Source organism: Poecilia reticulata, chromosome 15 (assembly GCF_904066995.2).
Source record: "Poecilia reticulata chromosome 15, P_reticulata-male-v2, whole genome shotgun sequence".
In the NCBI taxonomy this organism is placed as follows: Eukaryota; Metazoa; Chordata; class Actinopteri; order Cyprinodontiformes; family Poeciliidae; genus Poecilia; species Poecilia reticulata.
Genome location: NC_088844.1, coordinates 25,772,412 through 25,789,920, shown reverse-complemented (window position 1 = coordinate 25,789,920; position 17,509 = coordinate 25,772,412). Strand labels below are relative to the sequence as shown.

General features: G+C 41.6%; 1 protein-coding gene across 1 annotated transcript in view; it reads left to right on the top strand.

Moving 5' to 3' along the window:
* thada (THADA armadillo repeat containing) overlaps positions 1-17,509 on the top strand; it is a 118,978-nt gene that overhangs the window by 4,332 nt on the left and 97,137 nt on the right. The window contains exons 10-21 of the mRNA XM_008430387.2: positions 402-625; positions 1,342-2,057; positions 2,780-2,934; positions 3,269-3,424; positions 4,283-4,378; positions 4,454-4,577; positions 4,657-4,802; positions 5,207-5,420; positions 6,295-6,430; positions 7,039-7,175; positions 7,889-8,023; positions 10,841-11,001. Of these exons, the coding sequence (XP_008428609.1) occupies positions 402-625; positions 1,342-2,057; positions 2,780-2,934; positions 3,269-3,424; positions 4,283-4,378; positions 4,454-4,577; positions 4,657-4,802; positions 5,207-5,420; positions 6,295-6,430; positions 7,039-7,175; positions 7,889-8,023; positions 10,841-11,001 (2,400 nt within the window). The remainder of the gene's footprint in view (positions 1-401; positions 626-1,341; positions 2,058-2,779; positions 2,935-3,268; positions 3,425-4,282; positions 4,379-4,453; positions 4,578-4,656; positions 4,803-5,206; positions 5,421-6,294; positions 6,431-7,038; positions 7,176-7,888; positions 8,024-10,840; positions 11,002-17,509) is intronic.

Here is a 17,509-nt window from a genome sequence, read left to right as displayed (position 1 = left end):
AATATTACCAATTATTTTTTATCTAGTTTTTAGTGCAACAGTCTTAGCATACTGAAAACGTTTCAGAACGATATAGGAGTTTGTTTTAAGTAAATGATTCCTTAATACTGATGAAAAAGTACTAGCTCCACTGGCAGATTTCTTCACTTATAACATGGGAAAATGTCTTGTTCTGAGAGAAAAATCTGCTTTTACTAGAGCTTTTTATGAATATTCAATAATCTTTGACTGAAAACAAGCTCTTATATCTTGCTGAACCGACTATCAGGTGCGAAAACACCTGAAGAACTGATCTGAAATGGGACGAACGTTTTCTTCTACCTATTTTTACGATATTCTAAAGAAACCAGAAACATTGAATCCGTGTCCGAGTCATTCTGTGTGTCTGATGACTTCATCAGGTGAGCAGTTTGCTGCGTGGCTCCGCTCCGGGTTTGGACTCGGCCCCGCGGTGGCTCCGGCTGAGGTGTGAGACTCTATGTACGAGCGGACGGCCTCCGGGTGTGGCTCTGTATCTGAGCCACGGCGCTCTGGCCATGTTGGGCTGGAAAGGCTCTCTGCCCGGGCCGCAGTGGGAGGAGCTGCTGCTGCTGGTCCCAGAGACGCTGCTGGGCCTGGACGTCAGGTACGCCGTTTGAAAATGCTTCAGGTTTACTGTGGGAAATGTGGACAAACCCTAGTTCTAGTTGCAGATTAAAAAAAAAAAATTGTGCAAAATTCCCATTTTGCACATTTGTATACTTTCTTTTGTGTCTCTACTGCTGCTACAAACAGTCCAGCTGCTTAATAAAACCGCCCAGCTGCCTTTTGGCTACAAGTTGATGTTTTTTGGTGTCTAAAAAAATGAACGGTTTCAAAAACCTGCCAGCTAAAGAGTGGCACTGCTCTGTTACCTAGCAACCACAGCAGAATTCCGCCTGTTACCTAGCAACCCAAGCTGAGCTCCAGCCCGTTTAGTCAGCTGGTTTTACCGCTGCATGTGCTGTACAATGGCTGCTGGAAAAGACAAGTGTTTTGTTGTCGACTTACCATCCAGAAACCACTTGCTGCATTCTTGTTGATTGGGCAGGAGGCTCCACTTCTGCTTTTCAAAGATATACGGTTGTATAATTACTCATGTGTTGGCAAACGCTGAGTTGGGGGTGTGGCCAACAGCAGCTTATTTTGATTTAAAGTGACAAGAGGCCCTAAAACAGCTGACCAGACTAACGTCTCATTATTTTAGAATGATTTTGTGCAACAAATGTGCCGGAGATGTTTTGTATAGACCATAAACCGACTCTTAACCTGTTCAAGGAAGCATAATAGGTCACCTTTAAGGAGTTTTTCTCTTTTTTGCAGTGTAAAGGAGTCCAGCACAGCCATGGTGGTGGCTCGGGTGTTGACCCTCTGGAGCGGCGCCGCTCTGGACTGCCTGCAGGAGAAATCGGTCCTCTGTCCTCCCAGCCTCCAGGTGGCGCTACGCGGTGGCTCCAAACTGCAGCGCCACCTGCTGGAGCACATCTACTCCCACTGGGAGCATCCTCTGGACGGTGTCCGCCACCAAACCCGCTCTCTGTTCCACAACCTCCTCCTCCTGCACCAGTGCACGAAGCCGGCGGACTCGGACCCGGCGGACTCGGACCCGGCCTCCGATCCGTACGTGGCGGAGCTGACCCGCAGCCTGCTGGGCCTGGAGTGGCACATGAGGGGGAAGTACGGCTCTCTGGGCTGCCTGGTGGAGCTCTATGGGGCGGAGCACCTGCTGGCCGTCCAGCCCCGCCTGCCCTCTCTCCTTCTGGACCTGATGGGCGATCAAACGCTGGCTCCGTACGCCAGCGACCTGCTGGAGAGGCTCTTCGTTAGCCACAAGGCGCAGCTGGCGGCACGGGAATCGGACTGGATGGAGCTGTGGCACCGGACCTGGGTGAACCCCCTCCTGGACGTTCTGTGCCACACCAGGCCGGACCAGACCACCTACATCCTGGACTACTTCCTGCCCAAGCTGCTGCGGTGCAGCCCCTCCAGCCTGGCACACATGGTGCGCGCCCTGCAGGGGGCGCCGCCCTGCAGGACAGGTACAGAACTAACACAGTAGTGACCAAAAACAAAGACTTCCAACTACAGATGCAAGTTGTTGATTAATGAGTTAATCTAACATTGATTGACCCGAGCGGCCATTTTCTTAAAGGGGCAGTATTATTTAAAATCAGCTTTTTTTAAGTGTTACATTAAGCTATGATGTTATTTCCTCATCAAAAACACACCTGGAGTGTTGCTTTGATTCTTTCATGCATGCTTGAGAAATCATGCATGATTGCATGTGGACTTAGCCCCGCCTCCGAGGTGAAGCTCCTCCTCTGAGCTGCAGTTTCTAAGCTCCAGAATTTCTGCCTTCTTCCAAAAATAATCTTAAAAAATAAATAATCTTGGGCTCACCAATTATTTCTGTCACATTACCCTCGCCTTTGCAGCAAATCTGTTTTTTTTGGTTGAGGGGTTGACTGAACTCCGGCTGAATCCAGGTGATAACTGAATCCACCCGAATGTTTATATTTCAAAACGGACCCGCATAAAGTGGATTTTTCATCCCAAACCAGACTGTTTGGACCGTTTCTCTGTCCTGCTCTGTGATAGCTGCCATTTTGTAACAGCTTAAGAATGACCACCAGCGCCCTCTGCTGGATGGAGGCAACACTACAACAGTAAAAGTTAATCCGTTGGAACTATTTTTAATAAACCCTTAGGCGATAATTGATTGATTAGTATCCCTAATTCCAACGTGTTCCTGAATGATCAGGTCCTTCATCCAGCAGAGGAGCTCTGGGAGCCTTGATGACCTGCCTGCGGGCGGCCAGAGCCCAGGGAGTCGTCGCAGCCTCAGAGGAGAGTCTGTGGGGCGGGTTGATCCCGCTCTCACTGCTGCAACAAGCACTCATCCACAAACACGATCAGGTGAGCTCTCCCACTTTTCCAGCTCACAACTCTAACCCAACACAAAGTAGGGAACAACTAAGTAGTTGGCGCCTTCGTTGCACTTCAGCTGAGAACAGCCAGAAAGAGCCGTTCTCTGCTGGACGGCGGCTAAAATACAACACTGAAAGAACGTCTAAGGGACGCTAATATTTAACACATTGGAACAAATTTTAATCTAATAAACCATTGCTTGAAAATTAAATGTAAGTCGATTAATTCTTTGCATCTCTACTTCACAAGTGCGCCCTACTTTCTGTTGGTGAATCAAAAAATATCCCAGTAAATCATGGAGTTGGTTCTCCGGTTCCTGCAGGTGAGGATGGACGCTCTGGGTTTGGTGTGTGAGAGCCACCGCAGCACCGAGGTTGTGACCTCACAGGAAATGGATCTCATCCGCCATTTCCTCCCTCCCAATCTGAACAGCCAATCGCCAGGCGTCAGGCAGCAAACTGTCAGCCTGATGAAGAAGGTGAGGCCCTGAATCTACACCATTCCTGTTTACCGATCTGATAAATTGGCGCCATGTCCGTCCATCCATCCATTTTCTGCCGCTTATCCGGGGTCGGGTCGCGGGGGTAGCATCTTCAGAAGGGAGGCCCAGACTTCCCTCCTCCGGGGGAATCCCGAGGCGTTCCCAGGTCAGCCGAGAAACATAGTCCCTCCAGCGTGTCCTGGGTCTTCCCCAGTAGGACGAGCCTGGAGCATCTCACCAGGGAGGCGTCCAGGATTCATCCTGACCAGATGCCCCTCAACTGGCTCCTCTCAGCGTGGAGGAGCAGCGGCTCTACTCTGAGTCCCTCCTGGATGACCGAGCTTCTCACCCTATCTGCAAGGGAGAGCCCAGCCACGATCTAAAGTTGGGCCAAAACACATCCCAGAATGTCGTTTGTTCTCGTTTAGTTTATTTTGTGGTAAAGAAATTAAGGAGAAGAGGATTTTATTTTTAAATAAATAAAACTGAATCTAAAAAAAATGGAAAAAATGATCCTGGTTACAACTGCAACAGCTAGCTAACAACGTCCAAGAGATCAGTAAACAATTTTATTTTTAATATATTGAGAAAGTGGGAAATAGCTTGACTTTGACAGCTATAACATGCACCTGTGTTGCAAAGTGCGTCGTGTCAGTTAACGCTAAAATAATTTAAGCCTTATTTTATAGAAGAAATTATGGAGATGTGATTGTGACCGATTCCTGCTCATGCCGCATCGGAACAGTTTGGCTGAATGCGCGTTGCTACCTGTAGAGGCTAATAGGTTCTGTCCAGTCCAGTATGTTGATGGTTGCCGGTTCCTCGCAGTCTGATAAACCTCCTGCTGTGCTTCAGTTGCTCTGCAGGGTGAAGGACAGCAGCCAGCTGCTGCAGAAGAGGCTCGTTCAGGAGCGGCGGGCTGAAGACCAGCGCTCCCTGGACCAGTACAGGGTGAGCAGAGAGACGCCGCCACGACCATCTGTTCTGAACCGAAACTCTGATTTTGGGGAATCTTCTTGGTTCCAGGCGTTTCTTCGCTGGCTGAGTGGGAACCTGCTGGAGGTTTTGCTCCCTGGAGCCTCCTTCTCCAAATGCCTCCTGTCCCTCAGCCTGCTGAACCTGCTGAGTCAGCTCTTCTCCTTCACCGCTGGTAACCATGGTTACGACCAGATGCTGATAACGGGTCCATCCGTCTCTAACCGCCGCCTCCTCCTCACTCCGTTTCCCAGAGCCCGGCCTGTTCGCCCTCGGTGAGGTCGTGACCCCCGCACATGCTCAGAACGTCCTGGACTGCGTGGCCAGCAACTTCCTGGAAGTGAAGCAGCTCGCCACGTCGCTACTGAGTCAGCTTCCTGCGTCCGCCGTTGGACTCCAGGTTGACATTTTGTCCATGTGGGCAGTGAAACCAGTCTGACGTCTGGAGAAACACTAAATGTTTCCTTCCTTCCTTGAATCCTTCAATTCTTCCCTTCCTTATGTCCCACTGTTATTCCTTACTTCCTTCACTACCTTTCCTTCCTTTCATTTTTGCATTGTTTACTTTCCTTTCACCCTTCCATCTCCTTCCTTCCTCATATCCTTTGCTTCTTTTTCTTCCATCTTTATTTCCTTCAGTCTGAATTGCATTTTTTTTAATTTCTCTGATTAATCTCTTAAACTCTGGTTTTCTCTGTGAGGATGAATCTTTCTCTCTCGTTCTTTTCGTTTCTCCTCTTCTTTTTCTCTGACTTGTCGTTTCGATCAGCTGTTTTCAGCGCCGATCCACTTGTTTCTTTCCAGGTTCCGGAGACGATGCTCTCTGTTCTCCGGGCCGCTCTGGACCTCAGCACCAGCACCAAACCCTACGACAGCGTCACCGCCGCCCACCTGCTGCACCTGCTGCTGCAGCAGCCGGACCTGATCCCGGTTCTGCTGCGATGCGATCCGGGTCTGGACCTCCAGATCCGGCCTGAGGCGTCCCGGTCGCTCATCCTGGAGCTCAACGCGCTGGCTGGTAAAAACCGCTGCAGCCTCAGCAGGTCGTAGCGTTGATCACATGTCTGCAGTAACAAAGTAAAAGTAATTTGTTATTTTTCAGGTATCTGTACTTTACTTGAGTATTTATCGTTTTACTTTTACTTCCTCCTGCTTTCTTCTCCAGCGGTGTCAAACTCATTTCCGTTTTGGGCCAAATTAAGATCATAAATGCTCTTAAAGGGCCGGGTGCGCCAGAACTTATTGATAAAACCAGTTAAGACATCAATAAATTATTAAAATTAAACAATATTGAACATCTTTTAAGTCCCTCCAGGATTTTGTGATAGTTTTTGTAATAAAAATTTTTTTTGTGGTGCTAATTTAGAAATATTTTCATGACTCGACGTGTAATCTGACGTCAGTTAAGGCTGAGGCAGCTGTTGGCGTTACTGAAACTGAAATGTTTTGACCATTTTTTTAAAAAATTAGGTGGGATTTGTTGATTTTGTGTTAATTTCCACAATAATTCGCAAGAAATTGGAGAGACTAATGTATGTAGATAAAATAACCGCTTTAATTTGAGGGGTAAAATAATATTTAAACACCCTGGAGCCATATAAAAAGGTTATGGGGTTTTGACACATTATCAATTTTTACTTCCGTGATGAAAAAAATCAAATGATAAAAAAATCCACCGATTGCACAAAACGTAGAACTTTTAAAGTATTTTCGATGCGTCAGTCATTCTGTAATCTTGAAGATGAAAATTACTTTTTACTTTTTCTATTTATTTCAAAACTTTTTCTTTATTTTTAGAGTATTTTCTCATACAAGTGTCTGTAATTCTACTTGAGTAGAGAGTGTGAGTGCTGTTGTCATGTTGTCACCTCTGACCGTTTTGCTCGTCGCAGTGATCCGGTTGCTGCTGCGCCGTCTGCAGACGGAGCTGTCCGGAGCCGAGGCGTCGCTGCTGCAGGCGGCCGCTTCGTTTCCGCTCTACGGCAGAGTGCACTGCATCACCGCCGTCCTGCAGCGTCTGAACACAGAGTGAGCATGAGAACCGCTTTTTATCTCAAATTTAGGCCTTAAATGTCTTAATTGAATCAGAAAATATGTTGATCGTAGTTCTAATTGAATTATGGTTTAATTAAACATAATAGTCTACGTAGTTTATGTTTCATCAGACAAATGTTTTGAGATATCTTTAGGTTGAGGCTACCGCTAACTAGCTGCTAACAAACCCTAGCTGGCTAGGAAGCTAGTTAGTTTTTTCGCTTCTACCATTGGTAAGTAGGGATGGACAATAAATCGATATATATCAGATAAATATCAACACTTAATAATACGTCTGGTTTATAGACTATTCACTGAACTCCGATCCAGAACTGCACAGCATTCTGGGAGATGTAGGCAGATGAAAAGACGTTATGCTAGGCTGGCGTTTGTCCTCGCCACTGGCTCATTCCTGTCACCAACCCAAACGACACTGCGTGCGTTCTGTGATAATCTAAACAGAGATTTTCTGTTGTACATTTCTACAGTGATACAAATCTTAAATTTAATTAATAAAGATCTTAAACTGTGTTAAGTTTGAGTTGGTGAAACCTGTGGTTGGTCCTCTGGTGTGAATCTGATCTGTGCGTCTGGGCTCTGAGGTGTTTGAGCCAGACGGAGCAGTGGACGGGTCTGGTGTCGGAGCTGATCGCCGTGTGCTACCGGATGTCCGATGTGGTGTCCCCGGTGGTCCAGAGCTCGTCCCCGGAGGGACTCATCCCCATGGACACCGACTCGGGTAAGGAAAGTAAGCCTAAGATTAGCGAGTAAGTAAACATTATTTGTTTTAAGTAAGCAGCTATAGCTAGCTGCTTACTTAAAACAACTACTGCAGTAGCTAAAGCTAGCTGCTTACTTAAAACAACTACTGCAGTAGCTAAAGCTAGCTGCTTACTTAAAACAACTACTGCAGTAGCTAAAGCTAGCTGCTTACTTAAAACAACTACTGCAGTAGCTAAAGCTAGCTGCTTACTTAACAACTACTGCAGTAGCTAAAGCAGCTGCTTACTTAAAACAACTACTGCAGTAGCTAAAGCAGCTGCTTACTTAAAACAACTACTGCAGTAGCTAAAGCTAGCTGCTTACTTAAAACAACTACTGCAGTAGCTAAAGCAGCTGCTTACTAGCGGCAAGTATTGCTAATACTTTAGCAGGTATTAGCAATACTTGCTAAAACCAAGTATTTGTACTTGGATACATGCAGTAAAGTACTTTTTAACACAGAAGAAAAATCATAATTTTCAAACAAGTCAAGTAGAGAAAGGTGGTGAAACCTTTTATCAACAAAGTCAAAGTCACTTACTAAAACTGAGTGTATAGAAATTTTTAAAACTGATTTAACTGACTATTTTCAATTAAGTACAGTGTTTGCCTGTACAGTGCAGTCGTCCTGTTCTCCTGCGTCCTGTGGGGGAACCCTGTGAAGTGTGTTGATAATGAGTGTTTACACAGAGACGACTGGAGGTCTGCAGAGGATCCTGCAGGAGATTCAGCCCAGAGACTCCAACGACTTCTTCAACAGCGCCAGAGAGCTGGAGAAACCCGAAGGAGCTGATCAAAGTCACCGCACACCGCCGCTAAACGCAGGTACAGGAATTTTCCCACTGTCAAAAACAGTCTTTTTTTTTTTTTAACCATAATTTTAATTTGCTGAGTCTTTCTCTCTCTTGCAGTACCTGACATGTCCAAAAGGGGGAAGTGTTTCATCTTTTTTATGTTTGCTTGTTTACATGTTACTCAGTTAAAGTTTATTTGTATCCCACATTTCAGGAACAAGATAGTTCAAAATGCTTTATAAGGCCTCAGCTCGGTTGAAGTGAACTTTGGCACAGTTTTATTTCTTATTTTGTTTTTATTTAACCTTTATTTTACCAGAATAAAAATCCCATTCAGATTAAAAACTTCTTTCCCAAAGAAGTCCTGGCCAAGAGGCAGCACAGAGTGGAGAGAAAACTGGATAAAACAGAAAAAATCACAGGACTCCCTGCCTGGACTTAACTAATTAAACAGTTAAAAGAAAAAGTCATGCTATAAAAACAGGTACATGTCATAGAATCGGCCTCAAGAGCTTTTAGTTTGGATTTAAAAGCACTAAATGAGACGAGTTCAGTCGGTCTCAAAGTTTCTGTTTCATCTGCTTCATCTGTGTAAAAATGCAAATTAGCGTCAGGTTTGAAAGGATGGGTGGATGCAAGTGGACAAGAAATCGCTCCAAAAACAGGAAGTGGATTACAGCGCAGGGCATTCTGGGTAAATACAACCTAAACAAACATGCTAATTCAGCGCTAGCGGGAGAAATGGTTCATTTACCAAAGATAAAAGATAAGTCCTAGTTGCTAAAAACTTCATTTTTGTTTACGTGTTGTGAAAAAGGAAGTTGTGTTCAGTGTTTTTCTGAGGTTTTTATGTTGTTTTCTTCAGCAGTTCTTGGTGCAGCGCCCCCACAGGTGAGGAGGGGAACAGGATTTTAATTAGTTTGGTTTGTTTGACACCCAGCTGTGTGAAATCAAACCGCAGCAGCTGAAAATGTAACAAATGTTACACCTTTGGTCCCTAATCCAACCGATTCTCCCAGACTATCTGATGTCCGCTCATCCTTAAAAAGTCTTAAATTCATGTATCTAAAGTTAAATCCTTAAAATATCTAAAATTCTTAAAAATAAATGGAAGCTGGTCCTAAAAGCATAAATTACATGTCTTAAATTTGATCGTGAAAGGAGTATTTAATCTCCGTTATTGTCGTGTTTGTATATTGTTTTATTTCTTTTGGGACTTTTCTGTCCCAGCTTTTTCTTCTTCTTCTCTCTGTCATGGTTGACACACGCTGGGTTTCGCCTTCTCTCTCTCTGTGGAACGATTGACATCAATCTGCTTGGAAACATTCTTTTAACCTTGTAAACGGTTGTCCAGCGATTCCTGAGGTTATTGCAGATGGGTTGTTTTTTGTTTGGCGTTGTTTTCACACACACACACACACACACACACACACACACACACACACACACACACACACACACACACACACACACACACACACACACACACACACACACACACACACCTGTGTGCTCCAGAGCTTCAAACTGTCTAGATTCCTGCTTTTATAGAGCCAATCTTACTGATGTTGACAATTATGTAGGTGCATTTTATTAGGAACACCTGGCTGCTACTTTCCCACCTCGTCCCTTGAGGAAGCAGGAAGTTTTGACATAACTCTTCACACACAGCTTTCTTTTTGTCAGTATTATAATTAAAATAACTAAATTGCTAGACTTGAAAGAGGTTATTTTGTCTTTTTATCATGATTTTTAGTTTGTTGAATCTTTCTCTTGCAATACCTGGGTTGTCCAAAAGGGGGAAGTGTTTCCTCTTTTTATGTTGTTTATTTACCGTATTTTCCGCACTATAAGGCAAACCGGATTATAAGGCGCACCTTCAATGAATTACCTATTTTAAAACTTTTTTCATATATAAGGCGCACGGAATAGACGCTGCAGTTTGTGTTGCCAATTTGTTCCGTACTCTATTATTACACATCTACATTTGTAAAGAAATGGTCCCCAGTACTTTATATACTAGGCTGCCCCAGTCGTTGTTTCACTCACGGTGTTGGCGTTGTCATATTGTGCCCAACTGCTTTCTGGGTAACACAGACCAACCGATAAGCTGCCGCCGCAGTCTCTGTCTCCCCCTAACAAACCAGCGTTCTGACAACTATCCCAGCATGCACCGCGGACGACTTCTTCTACGGGGGAAAATGAAGTCGGCGGCTGCTTACCGTAGTTGCTAGACCTGTTGTGGCTCAATATTGGTCCATATATAAGGCGCACCGGATTATAAGGCGCACTGTCGGCTTTTGAGGAAATTTAAGGTTTTTAGGTGCCTTATAGTGCGGAAAATACGGTGCTTGTTTTTGTACAGCACATTTCAGCAACAAGAGTTCAAAGTGCTTTGTAATAAAAACAGTGATACCATTCAGTAAAAAGCAATAAACATTACCTTTTGTCAAATCCCATCATGAAGCAAATGTATTGATTAATATTCCAGTTATTATAAATCAAAGGCAGCTCCACACGGCTGGGATTTTAGCCTTGATTTAAAGGAAGTCGGTGTTTCGGCAGTTTTGCAGTTTTCTGGAAGTTTGTTCCAGATTTGTGGAGCATGAAAACTGAATTCTGCTTCCCCATGTTTGGCTCTGGTTCTGGTCCAGAGCAGACCAGAACCAGAAGACCGGACTGGTCTGGAAGGTTGACTTAGTAAGTTCCTGTAATTTTTACAGTTTACTCATCCAAATGAATCGGTGTGACATTTCCAAACAGTAAGAGTGAACAATAACAAAACGTCCATGTTTGGAACCACAGATGTCTTCCTTCTCACCTCACTGTGTGTGTGTGTTTTCTCCAGATGGGGAGGGCTACCGGGTGACGGCTCAGATGGTGCTGGTATGTTGCTGGCGGAGCATGAAGGAAGTGGCCATGCTGCTCGGTCAGCTCTGTCAGACTCTGCCTCTGCACTACAGCAATGAAAACGAGCCGACACACCCCGGGCTAATCACAGAGCAGCAGGTATGCTAACCTCCTTGTCACTGGAGCTCTTCACAACACCCATAAATACGAGAAGCACTGGGACGGACGGGAAGTCTGTAGTAACTGATACCACAGCAGTATTTACTGCTAATACTACAAATGGGGTTACAATCAGAAGCTTTTATGAAGTAATCCAGGAAGTGGCTGCCATGTTTTTATTAAAATACACATACATCATTCAGTACAAATAAATCAGGCTAGTGAGAAATAATCATAATTATTGTAATAATAGTAAAATATTTACATAAAAACATGTAAAAGCATATTAATATAGAAAAATATATTAATATGCTTCCCTCTCCCCCACCTCTCAGTTGTCCTCATGCACACGTAGGTAGGTCTTTATAAAAGCACATATGTCTGCCACATCTTTAAAAATAACATAATACAGACACAGGGTCAATTTCAGAAAAGTTTATATCCACATGAATCCACTCTGAGCGTTGTTGTAAACATCCCTGACCTATAGGGGGCAGTGTAGTCTAAAACCTGTCAGCCAATCAGATTGGTTCAAAAAACCACAACTTTCCTGCTGGGGATTAAACATAGTGGCAGGAGGTTTTTTGAACTACTTTTAAATAGTGTTTTAGAATATAAAATTAATAAAACACAAGACAGTTTCCATTGGGAATCATGTCAAGTAATATATCGGCACATTATTTATAAATCTCCGTTTCCTCCTTGTTCACATGCAAACACAAATGGAGTTTTCTCAAATCTCCACCTTGGTCTGAATTTTTATAATAATTGTGTTAAATGATATTAAATGTAGTTCTTGTGTGGATGAAAGCCCAAAACGCATAAAAACGTTTTCGTTTCCCAGATATGCAGATATGTTTGAACTAGGCCTTAATCCTGCGTTTGGACGTAACCTTGAAAAAACATCAAGATTCAGGGACGCAAAAGGTAAAAAGACAGACAGCGGGGTGATAATCTCCTGGTCCTTGGACTCTGTCTCCCTCCTGTAAAGGTTCGGCATAATTGTAGAAATTGTAATATTATTTCATCAATTGTTTGACTTTGATTCAACGGATAATTTTACACCATGGAATATATACATAAATAATTATAAAAATAAAGAATAATTAATATTATAAGTGCATCCTAATACAATCCTAATATTTATTTATTGTAAAACGGTGTAAATGGCAAAAAGTTGCAAATTTTATGCCATTTAGCTGCATTTCAGAAGCATTGCTGCTTTTTACTTAATTTCATATTCTTGTTTGAGTATTAGCAACACCAATAAAACGGAAAGTCTGTTTCATTCCTTAAGTGCCTGATGGGTATAATTAGCATCATACTTAAAATTGTAATGTTCAAATGAATAATCTCTAATTAAGACAGCAGAGCAGCAGTAACAATATAAATGTAGGCATTTAGAAGTTGATATTTTTCAGGCCAATGTGTTTATAGATCACTGGGGATGAGTAAGTGCTACTAATTACCTCAGTTTTCTCTCTGATTGGCGTAATAATGATGCTGTTACTGGTTCCTTCCAGCTGAATCTGAAATGTTGTAGAAACCGGAGCAGCTGTCGAGACGCAGCCTCCTCAGCCGCGTTGGAAATCGAGTGTCTGTGTGTTTGTGACCCCACACTGGGAGGCTCTTCAATTAGCATCCGCTCTCGTTAGTGGCGCGCTTTCATTTGGGGCGCAACCCTGCTGGTTTAACGGCCGCGACGCACCTCCCTTTTCCACTGCATTCTTTCCAAATCACTTCCAACACCAGCAGGAAAGCACCGACACACACACGCGCAGACACACACACACACACACACACACACACACACACACACACAGGAATAGTTGTCTGAGTGGTTCAGCATGTCCATAATAACATGAGACCCAGACATCGCCTGTGTTTGTCTGCGTGGGGGGTGAAGGAGCCATGTTTGTGTTTTCCCCTGGATCTGAAGAGAAAACAGGAAGAATTAAAATGTTTGTGTTCATTATCAGCAAAATCAAATCCAGAAAACTTTCATTAACCCACAAAAATCTTTAAAAACAAGCGAACTGATCAAATAATGGGGTGAATGTCTGATTTTCAGGTCGGATGCCAAATGTTGGTATAGTTCAAGTTGATAACCAGCCAGTAAAAGCCTGATTTGTGCTTCACTGTGTTTTAAGTATCGCTCTGACTTAGGGCTTCAACTTTTGATTATTTTAGTCATCAATTAATTGATTAATCGGATAAAAAATTGGCACATACTGCAGATTTTCTCTTTAACCACCACCAAATATTTTTAATTCAGTGACAATATATTTATTTTTAAGGCTTTTGGCAAAACTTTACTTTTTGCTACTATTTAAGGTCGTTCTGTTTGGCTAAAACGAGTAATCGAATTAATCGTGATTAATTTATTATCAAAATAATCATCAATTAATTTAATAATCAATCATTAATCACAGTATACAGTCTCAAAAAAAGACAATTTGCTGAAAGAACAACATTCTCAGAGCAATTGAAAACTGAACAAAAATATATTTATTTTATATCTAAGGTAAAAAAAAAAACCTTCTTTGTTCTGCCAAAAACTTCTCAAGCTTCACTCAGTTCAAATTCTGTTAAAAAAACAAACAAACCTCCTACTTAGCACTTTTTGCTATCCAATTATTCATTTAAACAACATAAACACATCCACACTGTATAGATGTTAAGCAGAAAGGGTTGAGCTTTTCACATTTTGATGTCAAAGATATTTTCTTTAGCTGCAGTTGAAATCTCAATAGGCGACTTTAAAAATGCTCTCCATATTGATCTTACTTTGTCATAGAGGTATGAAATTGGGTACAGTTGGAGAACTCCTGAAGATGTACAGAAAATTCTCTACACCAAACAGGAAGTCGGCCATATTGGATTGAAGTTCCAATTTTGACCCCATTTACAGCTTTTGCATTTGATTGAACTCTACCTAGAGATTTTGACCAATTGGTTTCAAACTTGGTCGTTTTGTTCATTACCCATTGGGGAATAAAAATTATCAAAACGGTGAGTTTTCAGTCATGGCCTCGGAAGTTTGACATCTTACCATAAAACACAATCTTCCAAACAAAAACTCACTGAGTAGCTAAACCTTCAGTGATTCATCCGCATCAGCAATACCCAATGGTCAAATCATGACATCACTCAAGCCACGCCCACTGAGAACAGGAAGTGTCATGTTTTACTTTAAACGGTTCCTTTCTGACCCCTTTGACTTAGTCAGTCTGCAATTAATTAATCACAATTATATATATATATATATATATATATATATATATATATATATATATCGACAAAGTAAGCAACATTTTCTACTCATTAAATCTTTATTGCTTCTAAATAATTGAATGAATAAAAATGTGATCAGAACAACAAAGATGCTTAATGTTTTTATTTAATTTGTTTTTTTAGGTTATTCAATCATCAAATTGGTGCAAAGTGCATCTTCCAACACAATACAATTTTATTTATAAAGCACTTTAAAACAACACCGTTTGCCCAAATGTGCACTAAAAAAATAAAACAGACATCCATTATTTATGTAACTTAAAATGTGAACTGTGGATGCTAACATTAGCATTGGGATGTTTTGCTGCTGCAACATGTTTAGCATTCAGATGCTATTTTAGGCGTAAGGCCAACTTAAACACAAAAATAGTATTTTCCAGGGTCCAATAAGATAATTTTTAAACCAAAAATTAACCCTCAGTGAGCCAAGAAAAGGAGCTTCGTCGTCTGTTGTTTCTGTTTGTACCAGAAACAAGCGAATGTAAAGTAAATAGGTGATTAACTGCGGTACAAATTTGAATTCATTAAAATCTATGTAATAAATTATTATTAAAAGTTTTGACTCTAAATTTTCCAAAGGTGCTACATATTTACTTAAATTTCTCAAACTATAAATAAGCCGACCAAAAGATACGGCGGAGCGTTTTATGGAGGCGCCAGCTCTTTTTGGCCACTTTGCTTTTCGTTCAAAAATATCTCCATTTTCTGAAATGTCCGTTGAGTTGTCTCCTCTGGCCTGCAGTGAAGCCGCAGCAGCAGAAACTAAAATAAAAAAGAGATGCTGGTTTTCAGGCTGATTCACGTGTTGTTTAGTTTAGCGTTTGTGGTCCATTTATTGACCTTTTTCATCCATGCACGGTCCATTTCATGACCTGCGCTGGGCCTAGTTGTGATTTATGTGTCCTTGTGTGCAGCAGACCACCAACACTGTGATTCATCTGGTTCTGGTGGAGAGGAATACTTTTAGTTTGGTTAAAATCTTTACTTTTCTTTTCACTCTTGCTGTTATTTTCATCCACTCCGCCCTGCTTCGCTCTCCTCCTCACCTCTTGTGATTTCATCCACCTCCAGTAAATCAACTCCTCGTCGTTTCGGCGTCTTTGCTGCTATCTGATCGTCTCTTTTAAACCAAAGTCGTTGCAAAGGCAAACTTTGCAGCAATCACTTCTCTTTGGATGGTTGATTTGACCCATTAATATTGTAGCAATTAACATTTTTTTATGTGCTCTTTAAAAAGAAGGTTATATATTTATAAAATATATTATTTAACTTAAAAAATATTGAATTATGTTTGAAAATAAACTGGATATTTTTGCTAAATTAAAAATATTTTATATAGTGTATAGAAAGAGGAAAGATTATTTGAAATATTTTCTTTAACTTAAAAAATATAGAATTGTTAAAAATTAATTGAATATTTTGCTAAATTTTAAATATTTTATATAGTGTATAGTTTTAAAAATAGAAAATATATTTATAAATTCTTTAAATTAATTTTTTTTAAATGATGTTATATAAAAAAATTTAATATTTTCTAAAAAATCCAAGTTTATTACATACTAAAGCTTGTGTTAAATATTGCTTATATACATTTTGAGAGACTTAAATAGTACATATATTCCTGAAAATAAATAAGTTTAGTTGGGATATTTGTCCTAATCTAAAATTGAATGATTGTAGTTATAGTCGCTTTCAGCAGGTTTTAATTATCGGACCTCATTCAGACCAGAACCGTTTCTCCTGTAGCAGAATCTCCAGACGTTTTTGTAACAGAGGAAGTTTGCTATTTAGGTTTCTGCCAGCGCTCCGAGCCGTACATGTAATTAGACTCAGGGAAGCATCTCTCTCTCTCTCTCTCTTTCTCTCTCTCTCTCTCTCTCTCTCTCTCTCTCTCTCTCTCTCTCTCTCTCTCTCCCTCTCTCCATCTCTCTCTGACTGTTTCTCTTTCTCTGGATGACAAGTCAACATTCAGAGAGATGTTGACTCTCTCTCTCTCTCTCTCTCTCTTTATCTCTCTCTCTCTCCACATGGATTTTTTTTCTGGGAAACATTTGCAAACAGGAAGTTGATGTCTAAATAAAGCCCTCGCTGTTCCCTCCCTCCTGCCCCCCACGCCCTGCACAGGAAGCCTGCACGGCCCTTTTTAACGGTTACACAGACGGGAACCTTCGGAGGGGGAAGGCTTTAAATAGGCTCGGCCCAGCTCGGCACCGCAGCGGTCTGGGCTCCGGCGGCCGCCAGCCATCTAACGGTGACTGTCGCTGCCATTTTTACCCCCGGTGAGGTCAGTCCTGTCCTGGAGCCCGTCGCGATAAGTCATTGGGCTTGGTTCTGCTGCTGCGGTCCGCTGTGTCCGGCTGAGGGTCAGTCGGGTTGACTGACCCGTCCTCAGCCAGATTATAAGATCGGACTAAGGCTGCCTAAGCCCTACGTATTTTCTCCTCCTGAGGATTCTCGGTTTCATCTGTAGCTTCATCTTCAGATGTTTTATGAGTAAAATGGGTTTTTGCGTTTCCTGTTCTGGTTTTTCACACACAGATGCTTGAAATCCTTTCATTTAGGTGTTTTCACCTAATGGATATTCAAACAGCAAAGTTTAGTAATAAAGTGCTGCCTAATGTTTGATTAAAAGTCTAAATTAGGTAAAAAAATACATTATTTACAACTAACTATTTTCATACACCTGATAAAAAGACAGACATGTTTTTTTCCTCACCACTGAAGTTAAATCAGACAAAATTTTTCTTATTTTAGGTTGAGATACCAAAATTATTTCTATTTGCTAAATGCCAGAAACGTTAGTGAGAAAATTACTTTAGACATTTTTTTTGTTTATTGTGTTTAAGCATTTAATTTGAGCAGGAAAGTCATTCACCTTAAAGTGGATCTATTATGAAAAATTCACACTTTGCATGTTTTTGTACTTCTGTTTGTGTTTCTACTGCTTCTTAAAACAGCAAAGCGCTTTAAAAAATCCACTCAACTGTCTTTTGGCAATAAGTTAGTTTTTTTGTGTCTGGAAAATGAGCCGTTTCAAAAACCTTCTTAATGTACCGTTGCTAGGTAACTGACATGGTCAGTTACCTAGCAACCCCAGCAGAGTTCCCCCCGTTGCCTAGCAACCAGTGGTGGGAAGTAACGAAGTACAAGTACTTCGTTACTGTACTTAAGTACAGTTTTCGTGTATCTGTACTTTACTTAAGTAGATTTAATA